Source organism: Siphateles boraxobius, unplaced genomic scaffold (genome assembly GCF_051911475.1).
Source record: "Siphateles boraxobius isolate OS27281-9 unplaced genomic scaffold, OSU_SipBor_1 63, whole genome shotgun sequence".
In the NCBI taxonomy this organism is placed as follows: Eukaryota; Metazoa; Chordata; class Actinopteri; order Cypriniformes; family Leuciscidae; genus Siphateles; species Siphateles boraxobius.
In genome coordinates, this window is record NW_027509190.1 from 104,753 (window position 1) to 132,654 (window position 27,902).

Consider the following 27,902-nt stretch of genomic DNA (forward strand, 5'->3'; position numbering starts at 1 on the left):
CACACACACACACACACACACACACACACACACACACACACACTCTCTCTCACACACACACACACACACACACACACACACAAACACACACACACACACACACACACACACACACAAAAGAATAAATATTGCAAAAGTATATATTTTTTAAAAGCCTTTTATTGCTCTGAAATGCATATTACAACACTGATTCTAGTTATGGTCGAACACTTGTTTATAAAGTGGTTTCATCTGGTGATATTTTCCTCACTCCTGCTCATTTGTGTAAAAGGCTGAACACTTATAATGTTAAGATGAATACAAATCTAGTGTTTTTGGTCATTTGAAGCAGACTCTTCTAGTGTTTAATCTGGCCGTCTGTGTGTCAAACTCCATCATCCTCCATCAGCGCCACACACTCCTTCTGATGATCATAAAGACGTAGAAACACAGCGTACTTCCTTCTGTAAAAGCTTTACACACAGAGACCAATAATCATTCATTACTCATGCAGGAGACATGAATCCTGATCTATGACTGTATTAAATCTCTGCTATGTGGATTAATGCTTTATTACGAGAAACATCATTGGATGGCACCTTTCTAGAGCAGGGTTTGGTCTGACGACATGCCCGATTCTGCTCATCTTCATCATTGCTTCCTGAGAAGAGAGACAAGAAGTTTGGTGCATGAATTTACACGGAGAATACACTGTATAAAAATAAATGCAAATTAATTAATGTAATGCGGAACTACTGTTACATACGCGGGTTCTTTAGGGACACATAATCTGTAGCCCCGCGCCTTAGGCAGTTTTTTGTCAGGTCGACGACTGTCCAGTGAGTGAGTCACAGACAGCAGCACTAAGGACGAGTATGGCGAGTGGTGGCGACCCACAAGAGTTAGGCCTGTTTTATGCTTCTACGTCAAATCGGCGGCGTACCCCCGCAGACCCCTCTGCGATGCCACGAACCCCTCTCCGACCCCTCCGCTCTGATTGGTCAGATGCACCACGATGCAACGCAACCTGACGCAGAACCATAAAACGGCCATGACGCCGTAGGAGTGAGGGCGTAGTTACGCCGTGGAGTTGACGCAGAAGCATAATGAGGCCTTTAGAGGACCCGCCGGCCTCTTTAAAGGGGGGGTGAAACACTCAGTTTCAGTCAATCTCATGTTAATCTTGAGTCCCTATAGAGTAGTATTGCATCCTTCATATCTCCAAAAAGTCTTTAGTTTTATTATATTTATAAAAGAAAGATAGGCTGTACCGAGTCTTTCCGGAAAAAACTGAGCGGGTATGGGCGGAGCTAAATAATCACGAGCGCGCAAAGCATTTGTGTTGAGAGCGTCTGGAAGCTGTGACATCCCAAAACAAACCATGGCTAACAATCAGATTCAGCCATACATTTTTGATCCCGAATCAGATCCCGTGAGATGGGCAGTGAAATGGGGGAAAAACGCAAGGTCTCGAGAGTTTTTTAAAAGTAGAAATTATTTGAACTTGGTGTTTTTAGAACACCGTGTCATGCGCGAGTTTTACAACATTTGTGTGTGTTTACTCGTGGTTTATGAGGACATGATTTGGTTTTACAATAAACAACAAGACACCTACAGTGGCCAGCTAAACAAATGTATTTAAACACACACACACACACACACACACACACACACACACACACACACACACACACACACACACACACACACACACCATACATCGCATGCTCCATAGATACATTAACTATACGTGATCATGTTGTTTACTTGCTGCGCTTACACGCCGATAGTTAACAACACATGACATTTGAAGCAGTTTTACTCACCGCCTGCGGTTCCAAGGCACGACCGTGAACCTTTATCAAGACTGCTCCATCCTTAAGCATTAGACGATCTGCAAAAGCCAAGCACAGCGCTTTGATGGGCATACTGCCTTCACTCTCTCGCTCTAGGCTACAGGTGCGCGCGCGCCCTTCCGGGAGAAGTGCCTTTAGGACCCGTATAAGGAAATTCCGGCGCATCTGACGTCACACACGCCCATACTCGAAAAAAACTTTCTTAAACTTAAGAGTATTTGTGGCACAGAAATACTCCATCAAACCTACAACTTAATTTTTGAAACTTTGTCCATGTTTAGCATGGGAATCCAACTCTTTAACAGTGTAAAAAACTCACTATGCATGAAAAAGCATTTAACCCCCCTTTAAGATCGCAAGTTTAGGAAAACTTCGGTTTCCCAGTCAGTTACAATTAATTAAACCAACAAGCTTCAATATTAGGTTACTCAATTACTCACTATTAGGTCTCTCTCTCTCTCTCTCTCTCTCTCTCTGGCTCTCTCTCACTTTCTCCGGTTAATTCATAAAAACATTATTACAGCGCTACTTTATTTCACTTTAGAATTCTAGATATGAGCTGTAGATAAACGGGAGGGGGAAAATCAGAACTATATATCTTTTCCGTTTTGACCAGCAAATCATTCATGACTCATGACAGCTGTTATCTTATCTATTTATCCAACCCATTTAAAAACAATCTGTCAGTGCCATCTTTTGGACATTCATCATATTGCATTGGTTTTCATTTCTTGTCCTCAGAGCACTAATCTGTTTAGTTTTTAGTTACACATTCTACATTGATTAAAAAAGAAAATCAAATGTTTTATTAATGATAGTATTATTTTATACAGAAATATTTTTTTTTATATAATTCAGATGAGAATAAAGTTAGTGTTAATTAAAATTAAGGAAAATAAATATATTGAACTGAAATATCAAATTAATTTTAAATTAATTCAGGTACAATTACCATCAATGTCAATGTTATCAATGTCTTTTTTTTCTTTTTATTAATTTAATTAATAAACGAATTATATATAAATATTGTCAATGCACTACAAATAAACTGGTTATATGCCTTTACTTTCACACAGAGAAAGAGAGAAATGTAGTAATACACTAGGTGGTACAGCCTGAGACATGCACAATTAAAAAAAAATTGCCTTCTGCATTTTTGTTTTGCTTTTCGCTCCATTGTACCAAACTTGTATCGAACCGTGACTTCTGTGTACCGTTCCACCCATAGTGTGTGTGTGTGTGTGTGTTGAACCTGTATGGAGTCACAGTCAGATGAAGGACAGGCTCCGATCACAGCGGCTGAGTGTGTGTGTGTGTGTGTGTGTGTGTGTGTGTGTGTGTGTGTGTGTGTGTGTGTGTGTGTGTGTGTGTGTGTGTTTTTTACCTGTATTGAGCCACAGTCAGATGAAGCACAGGCTCCGATCACAGCGGCTGTGTGTGTGTGTGTGTGTGTGTGTGTGTGTGTGTGTGTGTGTGTGTTGAACCTGTATGGAGCCACAGTCAGATGAAGCACAGGCTCCGATCACAGCGGCTGAGTGTGTGTGTGTGTGTTTTGTACCTGTATGGAGCCACAGTCAGATGAAGCACAGGCTCCGATCACAGCGGCTGAGTGTGTGTGTGTGTGTGTGAGTGTAGAGACCTGCACTTCTGCGAGACTACCCCGGGACCCAGCGCAACCGAGTGCGGCGCGGGACAATATTTGATGGGTGAATGCGGGTGCGGGCGGCAAGATATTATTGTGTGCGGGTTGCGGGAAAATACATTTTTTTGTGGGAAATATAGAACAAAATAAAATAACTAGAAACACATAAACCGTTATTTATCTAATGCACAAGCAACAAGGATAACTAAAATAAAAACGATTTACAGGCACATGGTCAGAAGCTAACTCTCGCGTGGTTCATAGGCGCAGAACAGCCAAGCCTACCACACAGAGGCAAAATGTCTGCACCGCATGACACACGCCATGTACTTTGCATTCCAGCTTCCAGCGCACCATCGGAGAGGGCTTTCAGTATTTGCGGTCGCATACTGGAGCAGAGACGGATTAATCTGAACTCCTCATCAGTGAACGACATGCTATTCCTGCATGGGCACATTAAGTAGTCATACAGTTTTTTTTTAATTGTTTTAGTTAATTCAGTTTTTTTTTTTTTTTAGCTAAATATTTAAAATTGGTATATTTTGTTATTGAGGAATAAGGATAGTTTTTGTTTAATGTTTGAAGGAATTGCTAAAAGCAAAGGCGGCATTCTTAAGCAGTATTAGGCCCTATATATAGGCTACTTTTGAACATGAAAGAAATCCAGGTTTATTATTATTATATAATTTATTAGGCTATACTATAATCATTATTGTATATTTTTATTTATGTACATTTCTTACTTTTTTTACTGTATTTATTTGTTCTAAGTTCCTTGTTCAAGTTCATCCATTGAATTAAACGCAAATAAAACAAAACATTTGTTTATTTTCCGTTTCTTTTTTTTTCTTTTTTATATTCAACAGGGGAGCAAGTGAAAAAAATCACAGAGTAGCAGGCAGAATATGCAATGTATTTAAAAAAAAAAGTACTTATACGTTTACCCGCGGGATTTTGCGGGCGGGAGCGGGACAAAGCTTGATTGTTGCGGGCGGCAGCGGGAGAAAACAACATATATTTCTGCAGGAACGGGATAAAATCCGTCCCGCGCAGGTCTCTATCATGTCAGATAAATGAGTGAGTGTGTGTGTGAGTGAGCATTGACCCGTGGTGTTGGTCATGTCATGTCAGATATATGAGCGTGTGTGTGAGTGAGCACTGACCCGTGGTGTTGGCGTGTGTCTGTACGAACAACGCGTTCTTGCTCAGCCCCCCGCACAGGAAGAGGGTTGTGATGTCATATCCTGCCTCTTTCATGGCATCTAGGATGTGTCTGGTGCCAAGCTTCATACAACAGAGACACACAATCACATTAACACTGTAATACTGAACACTTAGTTAGTGTGTGAGTGAGAGTGTGTTTGTGTGTGTGTATGTGAGAGAGAGTGTGTGTGTGTGTGGTGTGTGTCTTACAGCGATGGCCTGAAGAGTTGCTAGATACAGCAGAGCTAAATCATCCAGTGTCTGTGATAAAGTGAGTCCCACAACCTGCACACACCAGCAGTGACATCATCAATCAACTCTCCACCACTGCAAACATTAGTTATAAAAGCTAAAACTATCTGATGTGTCTTTTTTCTTAATGGTTAAAAATAAGAAATTATATTAAACGTAAAGAAAATCTTTCTTTCTAGAACGTAAAGAAAAAAGTACTTTCTAGGGCTATTAACATTATTTTCATGACATTAAGCAAATGTCCCTGTTAAATCCACATTTATGTCCTCTGAAATAAAGGAAAAAAGTCCAAAAATATAATAATAAAAAAAGATTGTCATTACTATAAATGTTAATTTGGAGTTCATTCTCAATATTCTCATTCTAGCAGCAACATAGCAACTGCCTACCAACTACACTAACAACCCTAGCAACCACCCACAACATCCGAACAACTGCCTGGTGCCAAATTTTGCCGCAGTAAGCACCACTCACATATTCTGCAGAAAATGTACGTCCAGTTATCAGTTTTATTAATAAATAATAAAAAATTAAATTAAATTAAAGGCAGTACAATGAAAACTATTATATTTTTTCATCAGCACTGTAACAAGCACAGCGTTCCTCACCGATCCCCGTGATGTCTGGTCGGCCAGAGGAGAGCGGTTGCCGTGGAAATCAGGCCAGATGTGCAGGCTGGCCGTCAGCTGCTCCAGCTGTGCTGCGTCTCCAGACATGTGCTCCAGATGGAGGTTCAGGCAGGAGTAAACGTGTTTCCCACTGCAGAGAAAAGCTCAGCGATCAGACTGAGTGAGAACAGAAACGCATCAGAGCGACTGATGCTCACCTCTTCTCCGCCTGCTCTTTCAGCTGCCTGGAAGCGGCGTGTCCGTTCACCACATGGTCCACCTGAAAGCACAAGACATCGCTCTAATTAAGATATTCATATATTTCCATGTAAACCATCTGTATATATAGCGTATTATGTGTTTATTGTAACGTTTGTCACAATCTCCTGTAGTACAGTGATGACTGTCTGGAACCAAGCAGCCAAACTACCAACCAACCAATAAACTAAAAAAACAACAGCCAACCAATCAACTACACCAACCAATCAGACCAATCAACCAAACAACCAATTTAAAATGTCAACCAAACAACCAACCTAACGACCAACAAAACCAACCAATCAATCAAACTACCAAGGAAACAACCAACCAAAAACCAAGAAAATAATCAAACAAACAACCAACCAACCAAGAAACCAACTAATAAACCAAACAACCAAGAAAACCACCATCCAAGTAAAAAAACGACCAATCAACCAACAAACCAATAAAGACAACAACCAATCAACCAACCACCCACCAACCAAGAAAACAACCAACCAACTAATAAACCAAACCAAGAAAATAACCACCCAACTAATCAACCAATCAACTAAACCAACCAATAAAAACAATCCATCAATCAACCAAACCAAGTAGAAAACTAACCAATCATCCGAGAGCAATACAACCAATCAACCAAAAAACCAATCGAATCAATCAACCGATCAATAAACCGAGAAAAAAAATCAACCAACCAACCAACCCAAGAAAAACAACAAAAACCAAACAACCACTCCTTTCAAGAACAAAACAACCAATCAATCAACCAATAAACCAAGAAAAAAACCCAACCAACCAATCAAATTAATCAACCAACCCAAGAAAAAACCAACAACCAATCGAATCAATAAACCAAGAAAAAACAACAACCAACCAATCAAATCAATCAACCAACCAACAAACCCAAGAAAAAAACTAACGAATCAATCAACCAAACAAACAATCAACCAAGAAAAAACCAAACCAACTAATCAAAATCTACCAACCAACCAATAAACCAAGAAAATAACAAAACAACCAACCAATCGAATCAATTAACCAACCAATAAAAAAACAACCAACTACCCAACCAATCAAATCAATTAACTAATCAACCCAAGAAAAAAACAACCAACCAAGTAGAAAAAACAAACAAACCACCAATCATCCAAGAAAAATCAACCAATAAAACAAACAACCAACCAATCAAATCAATCATAAATCAATCAAGAAAAAAACCCAACCAAGTTACCAATCAAATCGATCAACCAACCAACCAATCAATCAATTAATCAACCAAGACATCATGGCTCTGTTTCAAACCCAAATAAACTGTCTTTCTGTCAACATTCTCAAGCAGCGTCTTAACACAAAGCACAACCTCATAAATGACTGAAGCTCTGAGCATCAAACAAACACAGATCGCACAGGAGACTCGACTCACAAAGGAGTCGAACAAGGATAAAAACACAGTGAACGCACAACTATTCATAGTTTTCACTGGAGTTGGCTATCGTTTTTTTTTTTTTCCGGTGCCAAATCAATACTTTTAAAACGGTACCGCTGCCTAAACGGTGCCTGAACCGATACTTTAAAAAAAGAGCCTCAAAACGATGGTGAATGACATTAAAGAACGGCTTTTTTATTGAAAAATAAATAAATAAAATAATCTTAAAAATTAACAATATATAGATTTTTTTTAAGTATACTGAAATATTTAAAGTGTACTAAATACAAAACACAACAAATTTTCATAATAAATTCACAATAAAACCCAAGCCACCTAACCCAACTACAATAATTTAACACTAAATAGCAGTTACAGTTCTAATAACAGCAAAGTAGTGTGTATTCTTGGTGTGCTACAAACTAGCTTCTCTTTTGCAGAAATATTAACACATTTCTTGTCTTCTCTGGCCAAATATGACACCTCTCCTGACTCCTGACTAATTTATTAGATGTATGTAGGTCTGTTATTGTAGGGACATCAACTTTACATTTTCACACTAAACATGGTGCGGAACAAAACGTGATTGTGATTGGTTGCGTGACGGGCGAGTCAGTCCTTGGCTGATATTTTTTATTCTTAAATACATGTAAGTGAATGTGTTTTGTCTTTTAAGAAACCTTTATAATGGTCATGACTCATGTTAGTTGATCTAACGCATAATGTTCGCCATGTTAGTACGCACCGCAGTTCAGAGAATTGCATCTGTCAGATTTAGGCCTATAGCGCGTCAATTCATCCACTTCTCCCAAAATACATGAAAGTGGCCAGTGAAGTGTGAGAAGAATAGAGTAAATTTTATAGTTACCTACACAATATGCATATAAACACGTCTTCAATTTATAATTGAAAGGATTGTTATTGCTGCTTCCATGGACATCGTTGTGTATTTTACAAACAATAAATGTATTGTTTGCTAGTAGGTAGTCTATTTATGTGTCTAATCACACCGGCGTGAACGATCGTACGTGTTAAAGGGTTAACTAGCGATCACGTGCGGTGATGATGCTTCTTACGTCCGTTTCGGAGAACCAGAGGGAAGTATTTCAACCGACAGCTGAGGCATAAGTCCGAGTACATGTCGGTTACTTATGGCTCGTTTCCGAGCGGTGCGGTACGGTACAGTACAGTATGGTACGCAACTATTTCCGTTTCCACTGCCAAAAGCCATACCACTTTTTCAGTACCCTTCCGTTGGGGTACTTAGCACAGTGGTACGGTACCTAAAGGGTGGAGCTAGACTCACTGCAGAATGTTGATTGGTTGACAGAGAATAGTCACTTGCACGTGCTAAAAGGGGAATGACAACATAAGAAGCACCATTTTTTAATATACAGTTGAAATATATTACTGTCATTGTGTCTCAAAATGTCATTTTAAGAGTTTTTCAGGTGAGAATGTAGTTGTTTAAAGCTGAAATCTGTGGTTTATTTATAAAGATTTATGAAAATTTGATCTAGGTTGTGAGATCCATTCCAGGCGATCACAGGGCGTTCGGCGCTCATGTACCCCGCCTGGAACAGCCTTTCCTCGGCTAGTCGTTCTGACGTTTGCCGCTGACGTCTCTGTAGTGGTTTAATATGAGATATAATTTGTCTTGTGTAGACCTAACGGGCGATCTTTGGTCTCGTGAATCTATCATTTGTTCCCTGGCCAATGGTTGAGGGCTAAGTGAAGTTCCAAAACTTTATATATTTAGGCTATTTAACGTTACTGTTGTAACGTTAGACTAGAGCGCTGACTTTTGACTGAATGGTTTGCTTTATTTCTTATTGTATAGCTTCTTGTACCTTTTACTTATATTTTTATAATGGCTATTATTGATAAAACTGAAGTTTAACAAAAAGAGACAGAGTTGAGTTTTGTCATTTTTAATTTTATTACAGTGAAGATGAGCACTGTAATGTTGTTTACTGCAACATTTGTTGTTTAGTACAAATGCACATATTGCCTGGACCATATTAATAATTGTAATATTTTTAGAATTTAAATGAAAAGAGGCAGGGTTGTTTTATATTTCGTTTTGTTATGAATAGGCTAACGTTATGCATGCAGTGAATATAACCAATACGCATTGCCTGAACCCCATTTGTGTGGCTATGATGTTTAAGATTTCTTTAACCCTCTGGGGTCGACAAACGCGCCGGCACGTTTTGCTCGATTTTTTTCACATACAGTAGCAGGAAAATAGACTTAAAATACTCTGTCATTTTTGGTCATACACACTTAAGAAATATAAAAAAATAAACTGTTGAATGTCTATTTTTTTATGTGTCCACTTACAATCGAAATAAAACATTGTGCTTTTGTAAAATAAAGAAAATAAACAGGGTGTGCTTTCTGTCTCTCCATCTCGGTTAACCTTTTTTCTGGAGCACGTCTCTAAACTTAAACAAAACTCAGCGAATACTATTCACCCAAGCATGAGTAATATATCTTTATAATCATTTAAGTTTGTACTTTTAAAATATCTAATTCAAAACTAAAATAAATATTCTCTGTTTATGTAATCTATAAAAAAGAGAGAGGTGTCAGCCGATCTCATTATCGTTCTCTCAGCTCATTAGTCTGCTAATGTGACACGCCCACGGAGAGCGTGCGATATTCAAACGCAAATGATCTGAAGCGACACATGCAAACGTGTCAACGTCCCTCATAAACGCGATAACACAACAAATTTAATCATCAGATTAATGTACCTTTTCGGCTTGTGAGGCTGTGACTGTGAGGAGTAATCCTGGGAGATTTACCTCAGAACATGTACTGGTTTATTTTCATTTTAAAGAGCGACCGATCTAGCCGAGAATTGTGAGTAGCTACCCTAAATATTTTATTCTTGTGCTTTGTTCTAATGTCTGTAAATGCAAAAAGACTTTAAATTTGAATCAGGTTTCTGTGTGTGAATGAATTAACGGCACAGATGGGCGCTGTTGTTTATGTTTAGCCTACTATGTTACAGATGAAATATGAAAGATAACTATGGGATCAAATTCCCGCCAAATATATTGCGGCTGATTGATGATGATTATCTGGTTCAGGCGTGTTTGATTAGGGTTGGAGGAGCTAAACTCTGCATCCAGGAGGACCGACATTGCCCTTCCATGTCATAGATTAAATATGAAAGTAAAGCGGCCAGTAGGTGGTGGCAAGTTACTGTCTTTATAAGTGAGTCATTCATTCAAACTTCTCGTTCAAATCAGGAATTCTTTAATGAAACACTGTTGTGTGGCTCGCAGGTGATCGACGCTCACAGTGCAAGGTCCAGAAGTAAGGCCAGGGCTTTAAAGATGATCTGAACTGAAATTTGAAAAAATGTGATATAACAGATGTATTTTATTTATTCTCATTGGTACAATTATTTAAATGGCAGAATTTGTTGAAAGGGATAACATGGTATTTTGAAAATGTTGTTGTTGTTACACGGGCGCGCCATGTTGGATTTCAACATTCAACTACGTCACTGGAATGGTAGGCTACTCCGATGCTAACCAACACTATCAGAGCTAGCTTCTCTCTACCCCCTGCCTTGTCAACAAAATTATTCTAGTCGTGATTTCTAGTGTTTAATCCTAGGTACGAGAGACAGATGTGTTGAAAACATCAATGAGTACATGAAGCGTCTGACATCAAATGTTTTATTTAGCTACAAGTCCAACGCATACTAGAATCCTTGATGTTCAGCTGAGGGGAAAATATGTAACGTTAACGTTAGTTCACTGCACAGGATGGGAACGGAATCTTATTCCTCCTTCCCAAATGCCCCCTCGCCCAAAGAGTGAACTGCCGGTACACTGTTAAGCTTAACAGTCTGAGAAAAGGATATAAGTTAGCCTAGCCTAGCGCAGTCGCCAATTCGTAAAATACACTGTTACATACCAGCTACTTATGGGGCGCTCCAGCGTCTCAGCTCGGACATCCCTTAGAGATAGCATAGCCTCCTCCAACATGTCTCTCTCACCGCACAGCATCCGAAATGAACGGTGCATGGTGATGCATTTTCGCCGATCAATAAATGTTCCAGGTTGACCTCTCTTCAACAGATCGACTCCGGTGCAGTGTCCATGCTCCGGCAGCGCCCGCGCCCACACCAGTCACTTCCCCCAAACGATCCTGTACTGTATGTGGAGCCTGAAACTGGTCGTCCTCCATGTGGTGGTAGTCAGATACAACTGGCATGTCCCTCACATGCTCAAATGCGTAACTCATGCCATTAAAATTACTCATTTTCGTGTGTGTATATAGGACTTGCAGCTGTTGCCTATATACCTTCGCGGGTCCTACCATGCCAGTGACGTCATCGAAATTGCCAGCGTAACAAACGCAATTTTTGTGCTGCTTAAAAAAAGCTATATTGATATTTTTAGTTACAATTTTTAATGTAAATTACTTTTAATTGTCATAAACAACATGTTATCAACGTTGATTTTTTTCAGTTCAGTTCATCTTTAAAGGTTAATATGATGGATCGTCAGACAGGCACAACTGTCAACTAACGACACAACAGGTCGTCGTCGTTAAAGTGATGAATTTAACGATAACGGATCGCCAGGTAGACGTAACAGGTCGAGTTGCAGGCACACATACAGTTTAACGGTGTCCTGCCACGGAAAGATTTTTGCCAGCTGAGCTGATGGTTATCTTCACCTGTAGCTACGAGAGAACATCAGTACAGTAGCGCGAGTCGCATTGGAGTGACGTCAACTCCCCTCTTCGTTTGATTGGCTAGAGGAGGAGCTGTCAATCTAGAACCAGTGGACCAATGGTGACGCTTAAGCCCGCCCTAATTTACATGAAACTCGAACTGCAACATTTGGAAGAGCAAGCCCAGAACATGGAAAGATGAGCGAAGAGGAAAACAGCACAAGCGTACCAAAAAATAAATTATGAGCAGAAAATGAAAGAGAGCGCAAAGTACAGAGTTATAAAACCAAGGAAAACATCATTTTAAAGAAAGCATGAAAAATATTTTTTAATGTGTTTAAATTTTTTTTTTCCATGCTTGTTATTTTTTGATTCACGCTTAATATATTTTGATCCGTGGCCGCAATACATTTGGCGGTAATTTGATCCCATAGATAACATTTCGTAGTTTTGGATAGATTATAAAGATTTTATTCTAAAATATCAAATAAGCTTTTGTCATCCAGTTTCTGCTCATATTTTAAATATATAATAGGCTATGTTCTGTCAAAAATAAACTCATCAACTAAGTTGTTATTATAGTGTTTGTTCCAATGTAAGCTATATAAAAACTAATGAATCCTTAACTTTAAAATATGTATTATAATTGTTGTAATGTCTGTCTGTGTTCCCCCGGTCTTTGTGCTTTTGGTTCAGTCCTGTTCAGTTTTCCCGCTCCTCGTTTGTGTTCATGTATACCACGCCCCCTTGTTATCTTGTTTAGCTTGTTTGGCCTTGTATTTAAGCCCTGTGTTTCAGTCCAGTCTTTGTGAGTTCTTAATAATGTTGTTGTTGTACCTTGATGTTGGTGGTTCTGTTCCTTAGTCTTGTGCCCTAGCCAGTGTCTTTATGTAGTTTGAGTTTATTAAATAAAGTGTGCTGCAATTGGATCCTGCTTCCTCCTTGCTTCCACCTCATCGTGACAGAAGAACTCACCGCCAATGGATCCAGCAGTTGTTAGCAACCAGGCCTTAAGTAAATTCCTATCATCTCTGTCTCAAGATGGCCAGCCCTTGGAGAGGTATGTGAGGGACTTTTTGGCGTGTTGTCATCTGGGAGCGCTAAATGACGCCCAGCTCGTGGACCTGTTTTGTAGCGGGCTGGATTGGCACATCGCTCAAGTGATGCCGGAGGATCATACTGGCTGGACCCTGAAAGGGTTTGTTGATCTGGCCCTTTCCTTGGGCGGTTCGGCACTTGCAGAGCCTGAGTTTCCCCGCGTCACGCCAGTCAGCGGGTCTGACACCGGATCGGTCTATGGGCGTTCAGGGCTGATGTCCAGCTTGGCAGATTCCCCGCTAAGGTCCGTACGGTCTGCAAGGATCACCGTCCTGCCTGAATCTCGTCCCGTCAAACCAGTTCCAGAGCCCGTCCAGCCAGAGCCCGTCCAGCCAGAGACCGTCCAGCCAGAGACCGTCCAGCCAGAGACCGTCCAGCCAGAGACCGTCCAGCCAGAGACCGTCCAGCCAGAGACCGTCCAGCCAGAGACCGTCCAGCCAGAGACCGTCCAGCCAGAGACCGTCCAGCCAGAGACCGTCCAGCCAGAGACCGTCCAGCCAGAGACCGTCCAGCCAGAGACCGTCCAGCCAGAGACCGTCCAGCCAGAGACCGTCCAGCCAGAGACCGTCCAGCCAGAGACCGTCCAGCCAGAGACCGTCCAGCCAGAGACCGTCCAGCCAGAGACCGTCCAGCCAGAGACCGTCCAGCCAGAGACCGTCCAGCCAGAGACCGTCCAGCCAGAGACCGTCCAGCCAGAGACCGTCCAGCCAGAGACCGTCCAGCCAGAGACCGTCCAGCCAGAGACCGTCCAGCCAGAGACCGTCCAGCCAGAGACCGTCCAGCCAGAGACCGTCCAGCCAGAGACCGTCCAGCCAGAGACCGTCCAGCCAGAGACCGTCCAGCCAGAGACCGTCCAGCCAGAGACCGTCCAGCCAGAGACCGTCCAGCCAGAGACCGTCCAGCCAGAGACCGTTCTCGTCACGTCTTCCCAGTCAGAGACTGATCACGCCACGCATGCGCCGCCTGAGCCCGCAGTGACCGCAACACTAGCCATTATGGCCACAGCCATGTGGTGTGTGTGGGCTACGCACACACTTGAGCCGGTGTCCGCTGATCCTGCGCCAGAGCCCGCTGATCCTGCGCCAGAGCCCGCTGATCCTGCGCCAGAGCCCGCTGATCCTGCGCCAGAGCCCGCTGATCCTGCGCCAGAGCCCGCTGATCCTGCGCCAGTCCTGTTCAGCCCAGAGTTTCCTTCACCGCTGGTCCTGCCCAGCCTAAAGCCCTCTTCACCGCTGGTTCTGCCTCTTTCTCCTGAGCCGGTGCCTTCTCCAGGCTACGACCTCGTAGCTACCCCCAAGAATTTTTTGGGGGGGGGCAGTAGGCCACCACCATGGCCACCCGAAGGGTCCTCTCCAGCATGGCCGCCCGAAGGGTCTTCACCGCCGTGGCCGCCCGAAGGGTCTTCACCGCCGTGGCCGCCCGAAGGGTCTTCACCGCCGTGGCCGCCTGAAGGGTCTTCACCGCCTTGGCCGCCCGAAGGGTCTTCACCGCCGTGGCCGCCCGAAGGGTCTTCACCGCCGTGGCCGCCCGAAAGGTCTTCACCGCCGTGGCCGCCCGAAGGGTCTTCACCGCCATGGCCGCCCGAGGGGTCTTCACCGCCGTGGCCGCCCGAAGGGTCTTCACCGCCGTGGCCGCCCGAAGGGTCTTCACCGCCCTGGACGCCCGAGGGGTCTGCTCCGCCCAGGACGCCCGAGGGTCCGACAGCTCCGCCCTGGACGCCCGAGGGTCCGACAGCTCCGCCCTGGACGCCCGAGGGTCCGACAGCTCCGCCCTGGACGCCCGAGGGTCCGACAGCTTCGCCCTGGATGCCCGAGGGTCCACAGCCTGCTCCGCCCTGGTCACGCCCTCAGCCTGCTCCGCCGTGGCCTCGCCCTCAGCCTGCTCCGTCGTGGACACGCCCACAGCCTGCTCCGCCCTGGCAGTCTGTTCGTCCAGCTCCGCCCATGTTCCATGGCCCAGGTCCGCCATCGCAAGACCCCGGTCCCGTTCCCTGCACGGACCTGGCCCGCCATCCCTCCCCCGGGACCGCCTCCGCTCCACCACCCTCCCGAACTATGTCTCTAGTTTTGATGGGCGTCGGGAGCCGCCCATAGAGGGGGGGCTATGTTGTAATGTCTGTCTGTGTTCCCCCGGTCTTTGTGCTTTTGGTTCAGTCCTGTTCAGTTTTCCCGCTCCTCGTTTGTGTTCATGTATACCACGCCCCCTTGTTATCTTGTTTAGCTTGTTTGGCCTTGTATTTAAGCCCTGTGTTTCAGTCCAGTCTTTGTGAGTTCTTAATAATGTTGTTGTTGTACCTTGATGTTGGTGGTTCTGTTCCTTAGTCTTGTGCCCTAGCCAGTGTCTTTATGTAGTTTGAGTTTATTAAATAAAGTGTGCTGCAATTGGATCCTGCTTCCTCCTTGCTTCCACCTCATCGTGACAATAATACTGTAGGATAATACTGAGGAATACTGTAGTAAGTTTTTTTCATTCTCAAGTGAATCGCGTTTCTGTGTGTGAATGAATGAACGACAGAGATGCGCTGTTTACCACAACTCGCAAAAAGACAGTTTAAATTTGAATCGCGTTTCTGTGTGTGAATGAATGATCCGCTTTTAGCAAACTATATTGCTATACTGCGATGAGTAAAAATCGACTGAAATATGTTGAAATAAAATGTATTTGTATAAGCAACGTATTAAACTGCAAATTAACATTTATATTTCTAATATAATATATATAATATAAAATATAATAATCTGCAAAATAATTTGATAATTGTTTCAGCAGTCTACATTTTTGCATGGTAGAACCTGAAGTTGCTCTTCATATCTGTTATAAATGAACAATAACAATCACAACAGTCCAATTTGAACAAGCTACAACTCCCTATTTATGTTCCCCTCTTAATGAGACACTTGGGCCTGCTTCACAGATAGTGGTGGGATGGTGCATTGTAACGGCTGTTTCACACCGCAAGCGTGAGCGGGGCTTGAGCAGTGCGTCAGCGTAACTACATCGTCACTGCAGCTGCAGACACGCGAGAGTATTCACACTGGAAGCGTTTGTACAGTGTCACAGTAGCGGCTCCAAAGCTACATATAAGCGAACAATTATTTACAAAGACAACTATACATTTGATTTTAGAAGTTGGTAAACCATATAAATGTCAGTAAACAACAAAACAACCAAGAAAACAGCTCCAATCTTGTCGTTTCAGTCATAGCATATTTTCAATAGGTTTACAAGAATGCAAACTCCGCAGATAAAGCACACACACACACACAAAACCGCACACTCGGGTTTGATTTGGGTTGTGCTAGCCTATGTAGCTGTCTGTGTATTTCATAAACTAAAAGAAAGTTTTTATATAATATTTTCTGGCTATTTTACTTTAGGTTTTTTAGTTTTTTATAATACACCATACTTTCACCCAAACTGAATTTGCCTATATTCCTTGCCTTTTTTGCCTACTCTAGTTCTTGTTAAAACTCACTAGACATGCTTATTCTGTGCATTTTGGGCACTTTTTGTGTGAAATAAAATTTATTTTGTCCATCTAAAGTGTGCTTTCACTTTAATGGAGCGTGAGCATCGCAGCAAAAATAGACTCGGCGCCGAATCCCCCGCTTCACTGCTGCTCACGCGACGCTCCTGCTTGACGCTCACGCGCTGCTCCTGCTCGCAGTGTGAATGCACTCATTGATTAACATGCAAGAAAAAAATATGCGCTGCTCACGTGCCGCTGACGCTTGCGGTGTGAAGCGGCCGTAACTGCCTCATGGATTACAGTGGTCATTCTGGTGTCTTCAATTGATAACTAGTTTGGTCCCGCGGCCCTCGCGGCCCACAGGTGAAAAACGTAAAGTTTTTTGCGGCCCTCCAGGTGGCGCTCGGGCCGCGGCCCTATGGTTAAGAATAGGTGGCCTATAGTATGTTTTGTCAAAAATAAAGTAATCAAATAGTATGTTATTATGTGTTTGTTCCAATGTAGCCTAGGCTATATCCAAAGTAATGAATCCTTAACTTTGAAATATGTATGATAAAATGTATACTTTAGTTTTTACAAAGAAAGATTGCACTTGAATTGTTGTTGTAATTGTAACATTTTTAATAAAAAAATATATTTACAAGGTAGATGTAAACAAACTATTAAAAGGTAAATATAAGCCTTTTCTTTAAATATTTTTTATTGAGTTTTATTAGTGACAAATTTGGGGAGAGGATACTGTTGTAAACCTTGTTCTTCTTAAGTGTAGAAAAACTCAGAAGCGAAGACCAGGAAACTTGGCTTATCTTTTAAGCAGGATTCTTTATTTGCTTTAGTCTGCTTCGTCCAAAATCTTACCCAAGTCTAACTAAGGCAGTATACATTTTAGTTCATATACCCTTTCAGGGGGAGGAATTACATAAAGGTGGAGACACTCTGAAACAAAAGCATGTAAATGAGGCATACAAGTTTAGGAACTTGCCCTAGACTGAGAGTGTTACCCATCCTAATCCAATCAGCATAACAGTGTAATGTAAATATCCTAATCCAATCAGCCTGACTCTTCACCGATACCTTCACATTATCATAGAGCTTAATGGCCAGGCAGTGGATAAAGACAAAAGGTGATAGTCTCAGTGCTCTGATCAATTTAACTTACAATAGAGAGAGCAGGACAGACAGGAACAGGCAGGTCTGTGACATCAGATGAGAAGTAACAAAACGGTTAATGTCCTATGCCTCAAAATGGTAACTTTCTCAGATAAAATACTGTTGAACCTAAATTGAAACATTTTAATAAATTTGTAACACTACAACGCCTATCAAGTAAGGGTACTGTTGGCGGTGGAAATGCAAGCCAGATCAGGGTTTACCATCCCAAATCGTACTGTACTGTACCGTACCGTAACGTACCGCTCCGTGGAAACGAGCCATTAGGTACCGGTTCCATATTGGTACCAGGTTTTCGGTACACAACCCTTGTTTTCACTATGAAAATCTTCACACCCTGTTAGAAATATATTTTCTCCCTCAGCATAAATCTATAACATAAGAAGGATTCTTTGTTCAGCCTAAAACTGACACGTTTGCACATTCTTTTCTATGTATGTAAAGTTAAACATCTGGTATTCATTAATGAGGAAGGGAGCCCCCTTCTCCTTTCTCTTCCTTTTCTTTCTTTGTGTTTCTATGTTACACATTGAAGAGCTTCCTCTGAGCTCCAGGCTTGCAAGGAGATTCTAGCGCATACTGCCCATATAAAGAAGTTGTAATATAAAGTCTATATGATATGCCAATGATGTAATGTTTGGTTCTATTGGTTAGACTTATACTCCTCCCTGTAATACTTTGCCTATATAATGTATAATTTAGACATTATGAGCCGAGCGTTTTGTCTCCCTCCGGCCTGGGGTTGTGAATTGTTTATTCATAATAAAAAAACAAGAATTTGGGCACTTCTCGTTTGGACCATTTCATTTCGATTCTAACACTTGGGGGCGTCGTCAGGGATTTCTCCAGACAGGTAAGAATTTTTTTTTTTTACAAAAGAGAAAGTTGATTCTTACTGTCTGCTGAGAAAACGTATTTGTAGTGCCGTGATTTTTACCATATTTGGTGAAATCAGCCTCGTGTTTTAATTAATGCGGGAAGAGCAGAAAAAAGGGAACTGATCTCTCTCTCTTTTTTGTTATTTGTCCTTGTATAAAACGATACAGGACGGTAGCCTCGTATTTTTAATAAAAAATGTGAGAAGAACAAGCAAAAGAGATTTGAGCTCCCTCTTTCGATGTTATTTGTCTTTGTTTAAAACGATACGGGACCGGTTATCCTCGTGTTTTCGATAAATGCGGGAAGAATGTAGGGAAAATTGATCACTTTCCTCCGTTTTTTGCAAGAAAAAAATAGATTTGCTACACAGATAATTTGTTTTCTTTTGCAAAGTCTATTTTAATTTCCCTTTGGTCTAGGGCTATGAATAAATAAATCACTATTTTTTTTCTTTTAACTTTCTCTTTTCTTTTCTTCTCTCTTATTTCTCTCTCTATTTGCCAATTTACTAACACAATTAATTTGAAATTGTATACTTTTCTTTGAGTTCTGTAAGGAACCTAGCTATCTGAAATATTAATAATCAATAATAACTTGTTATGATTAATTTTGAATATTTGGGTCAGTTAATTGGATTAACTTGACATGGCTAAATTAATATTACAATCAATTAATCAGTTCGTCCAACGAACTCTTTTGATTATTCATTTATTCTAAGAAAAGGGTATCTTCCCTGGCCACAGAAGAATAATTATTTCTTAATATGTACAGCGTTTTGAGCATGTAGCAAGAACCGAAACCATAAAGGGACTTCGTATTGCAAGCAAATCAGAACCAAATACATAAAGTGCATAAGTTTTATTAACTAAATCATAAACATGAATAAACTAAACACAAACATATACAGAAATAGGTAAGTGATAGGATTAAATTGGCAACCGGAGAAAGGGTCTATGAGAAGAACCATCAGAATTTCATTTTCACATTTCATTGAATTGAATACTTGCATTTGTAGTGGGAACAATTCTTGAAGTTGTTGAAAATTTAAGTCGTTGATGGTTCCGGCAGTGTGAAGTGGAAGTTGGTTGAGAGTTCTCTTTCTCCAGGAACGCATGGCTGGTTTGGTCAGGGCCTGGGGCCCTGTTGAGGCCACGCTGAGCACCCAGGAGAAGTGAGGAAGTCGGAAGAGTGAGTGATTGGAGTCGTTGTTGGTTGGAGTCTTTGTTCCAAAACTCCTGAGATTGTCCTTGGTTCTTTGTGAGAGTCTTCTCTCTCCTGCCTGTGCCCATATCTGGTTGGATCGAGGCCTGCTGGGCCCTGGGGCCCCTGTGGAGGGGGAGGGGGTTCCCCAGGATCACCAGAACAGTGTTGCGGCTGGATGAAAGAACTAAGAGAGGGAGGTCACATGTGGGCTGTCTCTAATAAAGCCTGGAAAAGATCCTCCCCTAAGGGTTGAACTCGACCAATCAGAAAGGTGACATGTCTGAGAGGGAAAGTGGCTCTTAGTTGATTTACGGGTCTTTGTCCCTAGCGTGGTTATACCTTCATTAATGCTCAGATAGCTATAACACATCCACACTGCATTCTAGAAGAAGGTGATGTACATCAAAGTGTGAGTCATTAAATGAGGATTAATTAGGTAGGAGGCATGATACAGGTGAGGTTACATTGATCGTTAGTTGGTTGTATACCAGGATACATACCATAATATATACCTAATAGTACACGAGACAGTCAACCATTTACACTGTTTCTTTCACAGTTTTATGCATGTTCATTTATAGATCAGTTAGTCTATGATTAATGCAGCAAAGTCTGTTTTAAAGAGGGTTTCTGTTTCATAGTCTCTCTCTTGTGCATGTGGCCACATTCCTCGGAGGTCGTAAAATCTCCTCATCATGCCCTGTAACATGACACTGTTTCTGCCCCTTGTGTTCGTTCATTTGGGCTGTTAGTTTTGGAGTTTCATAAACCTTTGTATATAATGAATAATTAGTGTCTGATTGGTCCATACCCTACAGTTCCATTTGGCTATATTGCAATTTATTTAAGTTGCATGAAGGAGAAATTTTTGTGTGTGTACAATGGGGAATAAAATTAGTCCACCGTTAGAAAATGAATCTCCGAAAGATTTTATGATTAGAAATAATCAAGCATTTTTTACGGAGCCATATGTGTCAAATTTAGCTGGCTGGTCAACTGGCAAAACACAATTAGATGCGTTTCCTCGTGACGGCTCATTTAAAGACACATATATGCGTGAAGCAAAATACATGATTTTTGGAAATTGGGGCGATCCCGATTGGGATTATTCGTATATGAAACGTACCTATAAGATCTGGAAAGACATGCAATCTTATTGGAATCGTGGTCCAAAAGTGGATAACAACAAAAATCTTTCTCCCCCTCAAGCTGAACAGCCTGAGAAGGAGAAAGTTATTTCACATCCTGCTGAAGTCAGAGCGCCCCTCCCTCCCAGATATGAGAGCATTCAAACTTCTCCTGTCTCGGAACCTATAAAAAATAAATCCTACCCTGTTGATGAAAATTATTTACTATTTGTGAACACATTTTTGAATAACATGCACAACGAGACTGCACAAATGATTCGAATAACTATAACCAACATTAGTAACATTTCTGTTGATGAATTGGGTAGACGCTTGCGTGAACTGTCGTCTGCTGGGGCATTTGAAAACTCCAGAGGAAATGTTCCAAGTAAATTCCACTGTCCAAAATCGCCCGCCACCCAATGTTAGGAATGACATAAAGTGTTTTTTTATGTCACACACAGCGGACACACACAGCGATTTTGCAGAAAAAAAGCTGAGAGATTTCAGCAAACTAATGAGAAACCGATGTTTAGGCGCTTTGATGGCCTCCCTTTCTTTCTCCCTCTGAAAGACAGAGACCTGTGTATCCGACTGAATGGGGAAAGGAATGACGGACATTAAATTCTATAGGAATAGATAATATTCCAGTGGTTTGTAATTTGACACCACCTTTATTTGTTACTTCTAATGATATACCATCATTGTTCAAAATGCATGATTTTTTGCAATTATACCTGATTCTTTATTCTGCTTGTTAGGTAGAGATTTAATGCATAAGTTGGGTGTTAAATTAGGATTTGACTCTGACTCTTTGCAACTCATGTTTCCAGCAGCCTTTTCTCTTACGACCGACACAGGAAGTGCTCTCTTCGAGGATGTATCTGCAACTGAGCTCGGACAGGAAGTAGCTGATGTAAACCCGAAATTGTGGGCGGCCCATAAGGATGACGTGGGACTTCTTGATATCCAACCTTATGTGGCCAATTTGACAATGAATAGGCCTGTTTTTTTTTTAAAAACAAAATTCGCTTTCAAAGGAAAAAGAGGAGGGAATTCGACCCCTCATTGATCAGTTTCTGGCTCAAGGCATTCTGGTTCGCACTCATTCACCTTACAACACACCAATTAATCCAATCAAGAAAGCAAATGGTTCTTGGCGCTTAATGCAAGACTTGAGAAAAATTAATGATTTGATAAAACCACATGCTCCTATTGTGACAAACTATTATTAATTCTATTCCTTTAGAACATGCATTTTATTCTGTCATTGATTTATGCTCCGCCTTCTTCAGCATTCCTGTTGACCAACAAACTCAGCCACTTTTTGGTTTCTGTTTTCAGAATTGCCAGTACATATGGACAAGACTCCCTCAAGGGTTCAGAGATTCTCCGGCTGTTTTCTCCGCTGTAGTGCACACAAGGCTGAAGGATGTCAGACTCCCTCCTGACACCTGCCTGCTCCAATACGCTGATGGCATTCTCGTCACTGGTGCCTCTGCGGACATGTGTGCTGCTGCCACTACAATTGTCTGCAACGTTTTAGCAGAGGCTGGTTCCAAGGCATCTAAAGAGAAACTTCAGTGGGTGCAGAGGAAAGTCAATTACATCGGCAATGAACTGTCACAAGGCCAAGTTCGCCTGTCTGCGGACAGAGTCAAAGCCATCGCTTTGTTCAAGCACCCTTCAACACGGAAGCAAATGCAAAGCTTTCTGGGACTGGTCAATTACTGTCGATTATGGGTGCCAAATTGCTCCACGTATGACAAAATCCTGCGAGACGCTACGCTGGATGATAAAGAGGACATTACATGGACAAGTGAGATGGACCAAGCGTTAAGACATTTGAAATCCTCTCTGTTAAGGCCTCCCGCCCTCGGCCTTCCTTGCTACAAGCGAGATTTCCACCTGTACGTGCACGAAGGTGGGGGCACAGCCGCAGGAATCCTGGCCCAAGAGCATGGGGGCACTTTTGGTCCAGTAGCTTATTTGTCTAAAACTCTTGATTCAGTGGCTCGGGGACTCCCGGCCTGTTTACGTGCAGTGGCTGCTGCAGCGATCATGTTTACAGGATGCTGAAAGGGTTGTTTTATCATATCCACTCACAGTTCACACATCACATCAGGTAGGAGCAATTATGCATAACATTTCTACTCAACACATGACTGCTCAACGTCGTTCAGGCTATGAGGCTATATTATTAGCAACTGCTAATTTAACGTTGAAAGTAACTTCTGTTATTCATGGTCCTACTGTACATCTGCACAGGTTGTTGACAGATGGTGAATTTGAGAGTGACGACCACGACTGCCTTACCAGAATCCAAACTTCGACTGCCTGCAGGCCAGATGTGTCGACATCTTTCCTGGAGGAGGGAGATAATTGGTATATAGACGGATCCTGTTTCAAGCCAAATGACAATTTATACTTGTGTGGATATGCTATTGTCAAATTACCTGATCGTGTAATTGAGGCATATTCATTGCCATATAAATCAGCTCAAGTAGCAGAATTAATTGCTCTAACAAGAGCTTGTCAGTTGTCAAAAGTTCAGTGCATCAATATATACATTGATTCCAAATGCGCGTACGCCGTTGTCCATGATTTTGCTAAATTGTGGGAAGAAAGAAATTTCAAAACCTCCGACGGAAAAACAATTTTGAACATCGAAACCATCGAAACTTGCTGTTATTAAAGTAGCTGGTCATAAAACAGGTTAATCGGATGAGGCTAAGGGAAACAGGTTTGCAGATGAAGTCGCGAAATGGGCTGCTAAAGAAGTAATACTTAGTCCATACGTAAATGAAAAGAGCAACGAGGACATTAAAGTACTGCAAGCTAACCCTACGCAAGTTGACTTGATTCATTGGGCTGCGAACGAAGTAAAACCAGATCAAGCTGGTATTCTGAGAGACAAGCAGGGTAGAATCGCTCTACCAGCATCCACCGTTGTAATGCTGTGCAGGCATTATCATGGTGTATCACACGTGTCAAAAGAAAAAGTGATACAAAATTTTAATCAATCATACTGCATAGCAAATGTTCGAAAGAATACTTTGTTGATATTGGATGCTTGCCTGGTGTGTGCACGAACAAACAGACACAAGGCAACCCGCATGAAGCTTTACCGCATCCTGAGGTTCCTTTTTAATATTTACAGATCAATTTTACACACATGCCTCCATGTGGAAATCACAAATATTTGCTCATGATTGTTGATCGATTTTCTAAGTGGCCTGAAGCTTTTACGTGTGGTAAAGAAAACGCTCAGACGGTTGTAAAGGTTCTTGCAAAACAAATTATACCGCGTTTCAGTATTCCAACCGTTATAGCGAGTGATAATAGAACTCCGTTTGCTTCAAAAGTCACACAATTGTTAGCCAAAGAGTTTAATATTAATTGGCACTTCCACATTCCCTATTCGCCGCAATTATAAGCTAACGTAGAACAGACAAATAAGACGATAAAAGAACGTCTCAATAATGCGTGTCTAGATACAGGCAGAAATTGGGTTGATTTGCTGCCTGCCGTATTGACGGAAATGAGAATGTCCCCATCAGCAACCACAAAAATTTCTCCATTTGAAATTCTGATGGGTAGAACTTTCCCGACCCCTTGGGTCAGAGGTCGCGCTGGCAATCTCTCCACAGGTGACACGGAGGTGATCATCTCGGATTACGTGGATTCCTTAGTTAGAACGTTAAAAGGCATAAATGGTGATGTTTCTCTCTCTCTCCCTCTTCCTTCAGAAAAGCCGACTCATCCTTTCGTTCCAGGACAACAGGTGCTGATAAGGTGTCTGAAGCCCACGTAACTCGGTGAGCCGAACTATTCAGGACCATCCACTGTTATCGCTGTGACGAGGACCGGTGTTCTGACTGACCACCAGCCGCAGTGGGTCCATGCTAGCCGGGTTAAGGCAGCTCCATCCCAGGGGAACGCACAAGCCTATGTGGAAGCACTGATCGAAAGGAGAACGAGGAAGAGAAGTAGACGAAAAACGAGATTGCTGATTGATATTGGCAATAATTATAACTGAATCTATTAAGATTCATCGTGCTATGAATACTTTTGAATTTTTTGTATATGCTTTGATGAAAAGAACTGTCAAATATTAATGATTTTGAAGGAAATGTTTGATTGAAGAATATTGCATGTATTATTGTACTAGAATGAATATGCTGAGAATGATGTGATATGATAATTCTATTATGTGATAATTATCTTATCAATGGGGCCATTGTTAGAAATATATTTTCTCCCTCAGCATAAATCTATAACATAAGAAGGATTCTTTGTTCAGCCGAAAACTGACACGTTTGCACATTCTTTTCTATGAATTTATACTAACTGGACTTATACTCCTCCCCGTAAGACTTTAATTTAGACATTATGAGCTGAGCGTTTTGTCTCCCTCCGGCGCTGGGGTTGTGAATTGTTTATTCATAATAAAAGACCAATAATTGAGGCACTTCTCGTTTGGACCATTTCATTTCGATTCTAACACACCCTTATAGGCACACCCACCTTGAGGGCAAGGCTTTCCTATGTACTAATGTAGCAAAACAGAGATATTAAAAGATCACATTCAATACACACCTTATTGATGATGCATACTGTGTACAGGCGAGCAGATGAAACGTTCCTCAAGTGTTGTCCCATATAAAACATCTCGGTTACTAACATAACCTCGGTTCCCTGAGATAACGGGAACGAGTATTGTGTCTTTGCTAGATGCTATGGGGGAAAATTCCTTTTTGTCCGATTTGTTGAAGCCTTTTATTCAATAATGCAGTATTACTGCACGGCCATAATAGTGCGGAGATGCACGCACGCTATTGGCTGGGCAGTGGGAACGGCACATGTCTATGGCGAAGTGGCACATCTGCGCGAGCCAATCAGGCTGCGTCCCGCCGAACCGAGCGCAAAGCCGGCCAAAGAGGGCGGGGCATCTGCCTATAGCACAGCTGTCTACGCAATACTCGTTCCCGTAATCTCAGGCCCACTTGCTTGACCGATGCTAAGGCTAGCAAGTGTGCGGTCTTGAGCGAAAGTGCCCTTAATTCGGCCGACTGTAGCGGCTCAAACGGGGGCCCCTTGAGGGCCCTGAAGACTGTAACAGGACTGATAGGTCTCAGGAAGGTGTTGTGAGGGGGCGAGGCAGGTTGAGCATCCTTGCCCACTTCTGGAAGCGAACAATCAAATTGCTTCTACCCAACATCTGGCCGGCCACAGGAGCATCTAACTTTGCTATGGCCGCCACATAGACGGAGCGTGGAGGGGTACGACACGCGTTCAGCAGCACTTGTAGGAAGGAAAATAGGAGCGGTACATCACATGAAGTAGGGTCTTGGCTCCATGCTGAGCACCATTTGGAGAAGACAGAACACTTAAGTACGTGGACGAGTCTCGTGGATGGGGCTCTGGTCTCAGATATAGTGTTTAGGACACTCTCGTGGATAGCCCACATGGATAGCCCATGGCATTGGCCATGGGGCTGCTGCTAGCAGCTGAATCATCTCGGGAAACCAAGGCTGGGTCCACCAAAGGGGGGCCACCAGACAGACTGTGCATCTCTCCTCTCTGATCCTGTTGATGACCTGAGGGAAGAGCACGACTGAGGGAAAAGCATAAAGGGGAAGACTGGGCTATTTGTGGGCCATGGAATATTGGGCAGTGAGAGTTGTCTTTGGAGGCGAAGAGGTCAACCTCTGCCCTGCCGAAGACACTCCAAATTGTTTGAACCTGGGGCTGGAGGGCCCATTCTCCCGGGGACACATTGAATCAGGGAGCAGACATGCTGTCGCGAGACAATCTGCCAGACACGTGCATCGCTCTCAGCAAGCGCAGGCTGTGTTGTGCCCAAAAGAGCAGACGTCTGGCTACCCTGTACAGAGGCTTCTACCTGAGTCCAACCCTGGTGGTTTATGTAGGATACTATCGCCATGTTGTCCGACCAGATTAAGACGCGATGTCCATTTAGGTCTGGTAGGTAGGTTTTGAGGGCGTGCGCCGAACGATCAGGCTCTTGGTCGCCGGAGAGTGCCGAAGCTTCACTCATGTGGAATAAATGAAGGGCAGTTGATCATTACTGAAGTAGAAAAATTTCTGAAATCCCATGGCAAAATGAGCAGCTGTATAGGTAGAAGCCCCGCCTCTTTTGCGGGCTCTGCGCACGGTTCGGCGGGACACCCCCCCCCCCCAGCCCCGGATGGGCTCGCGCAGACATGCCAGTTGGCCATAGGTTTGTGCAGTTCCCACTTGCCTAGCCAAAAGCATGCGTGCATCTCCGCACTATTATGGCTGTGCAGTAGCACTGCGTTATTGAAAAAAGGCTTCAATAAATCATTTAAGTTTTCAAAACTAAGTTTTCCCCCATAGCGTCTAGCAAAGACGCAATACGAGTAAACGTTTAGGAAGGAAACCAATATAGAGGAAATTCTTAAACATTTAGTATTGTGTTAACATTCTGTGCTCATCTGCATCATCAATAAGCTGTACACTAAATTACACTTTTAATGTCACTGTTTTAGTATGTTAAGGGGCTTGAAGTGTTTTGAGTGTGTTTTTCCATTCCACTGCGCTACATCTTGCATTTTTAACCACAAAAATGTGTTCTGTGTGAATGGTCTCTTAGACTGGTTTGTTTTGCAATTATGCTTTCAGTATTGAATAAAATCTAAATGTATTTTGTCCAGTGCATTCTGGGATTTCCTTCCATATTAAAGATAGATGTGATTGACTCACCAGTCGTCCCGTGGCGCTCTGACCTCCCCCATTAAGCCACAGTCCCGGCAGCATGGCGGACAGATATGGGCCCCAGACCCCAGGGACGAACAGCGGCTGTGTGCTCACCTGAGAGATACAGACACACGCTGACATCAACAGTCACATGCTTTGAACACAAACAAGTACAGGAACTGAAGCTCACAGCCATGTGACATGAGGACGTCCCACATATGACAGCCAAACGGGACGTGACTGGTTGCTCTTCACAGGGCAGCTGGTGTCCCCTCACATCGGCCCCG

The 27,902-nt window shown here is 42.5% G+C and overlaps 1 protein-coding gene across 1 annotated transcript; it reads right to left on the reverse strand.

Annotated features, from left to right (window-relative positions):
• Positions 1-294: 294 nt before the first annotated feature.
• Positions 295-27,902, reverse strand: LOC143719406 (FGGY carbohydrate kinase domain-containing protein-like). The gene is made up of 8 exons (XM_077209774.1): positions 27,806-27,902; positions 27,622-27,729; positions 5,759-5,820; positions 5,541-5,691; positions 4,891-4,965; positions 4,641-4,761; positions 579-640; positions 295-452 (listed from the first exon to the last, which is right to left on the reverse strand). Exons 1-8 carry the CDS (start codon positions 27,809-27,811, stop codon positions 411-413), a joined length of 627 nt encoding a protein of 208 aa, XP_077065889.1. The 5' UTR covers positions 27,812-27,902; the 3' UTR covers positions 295-410.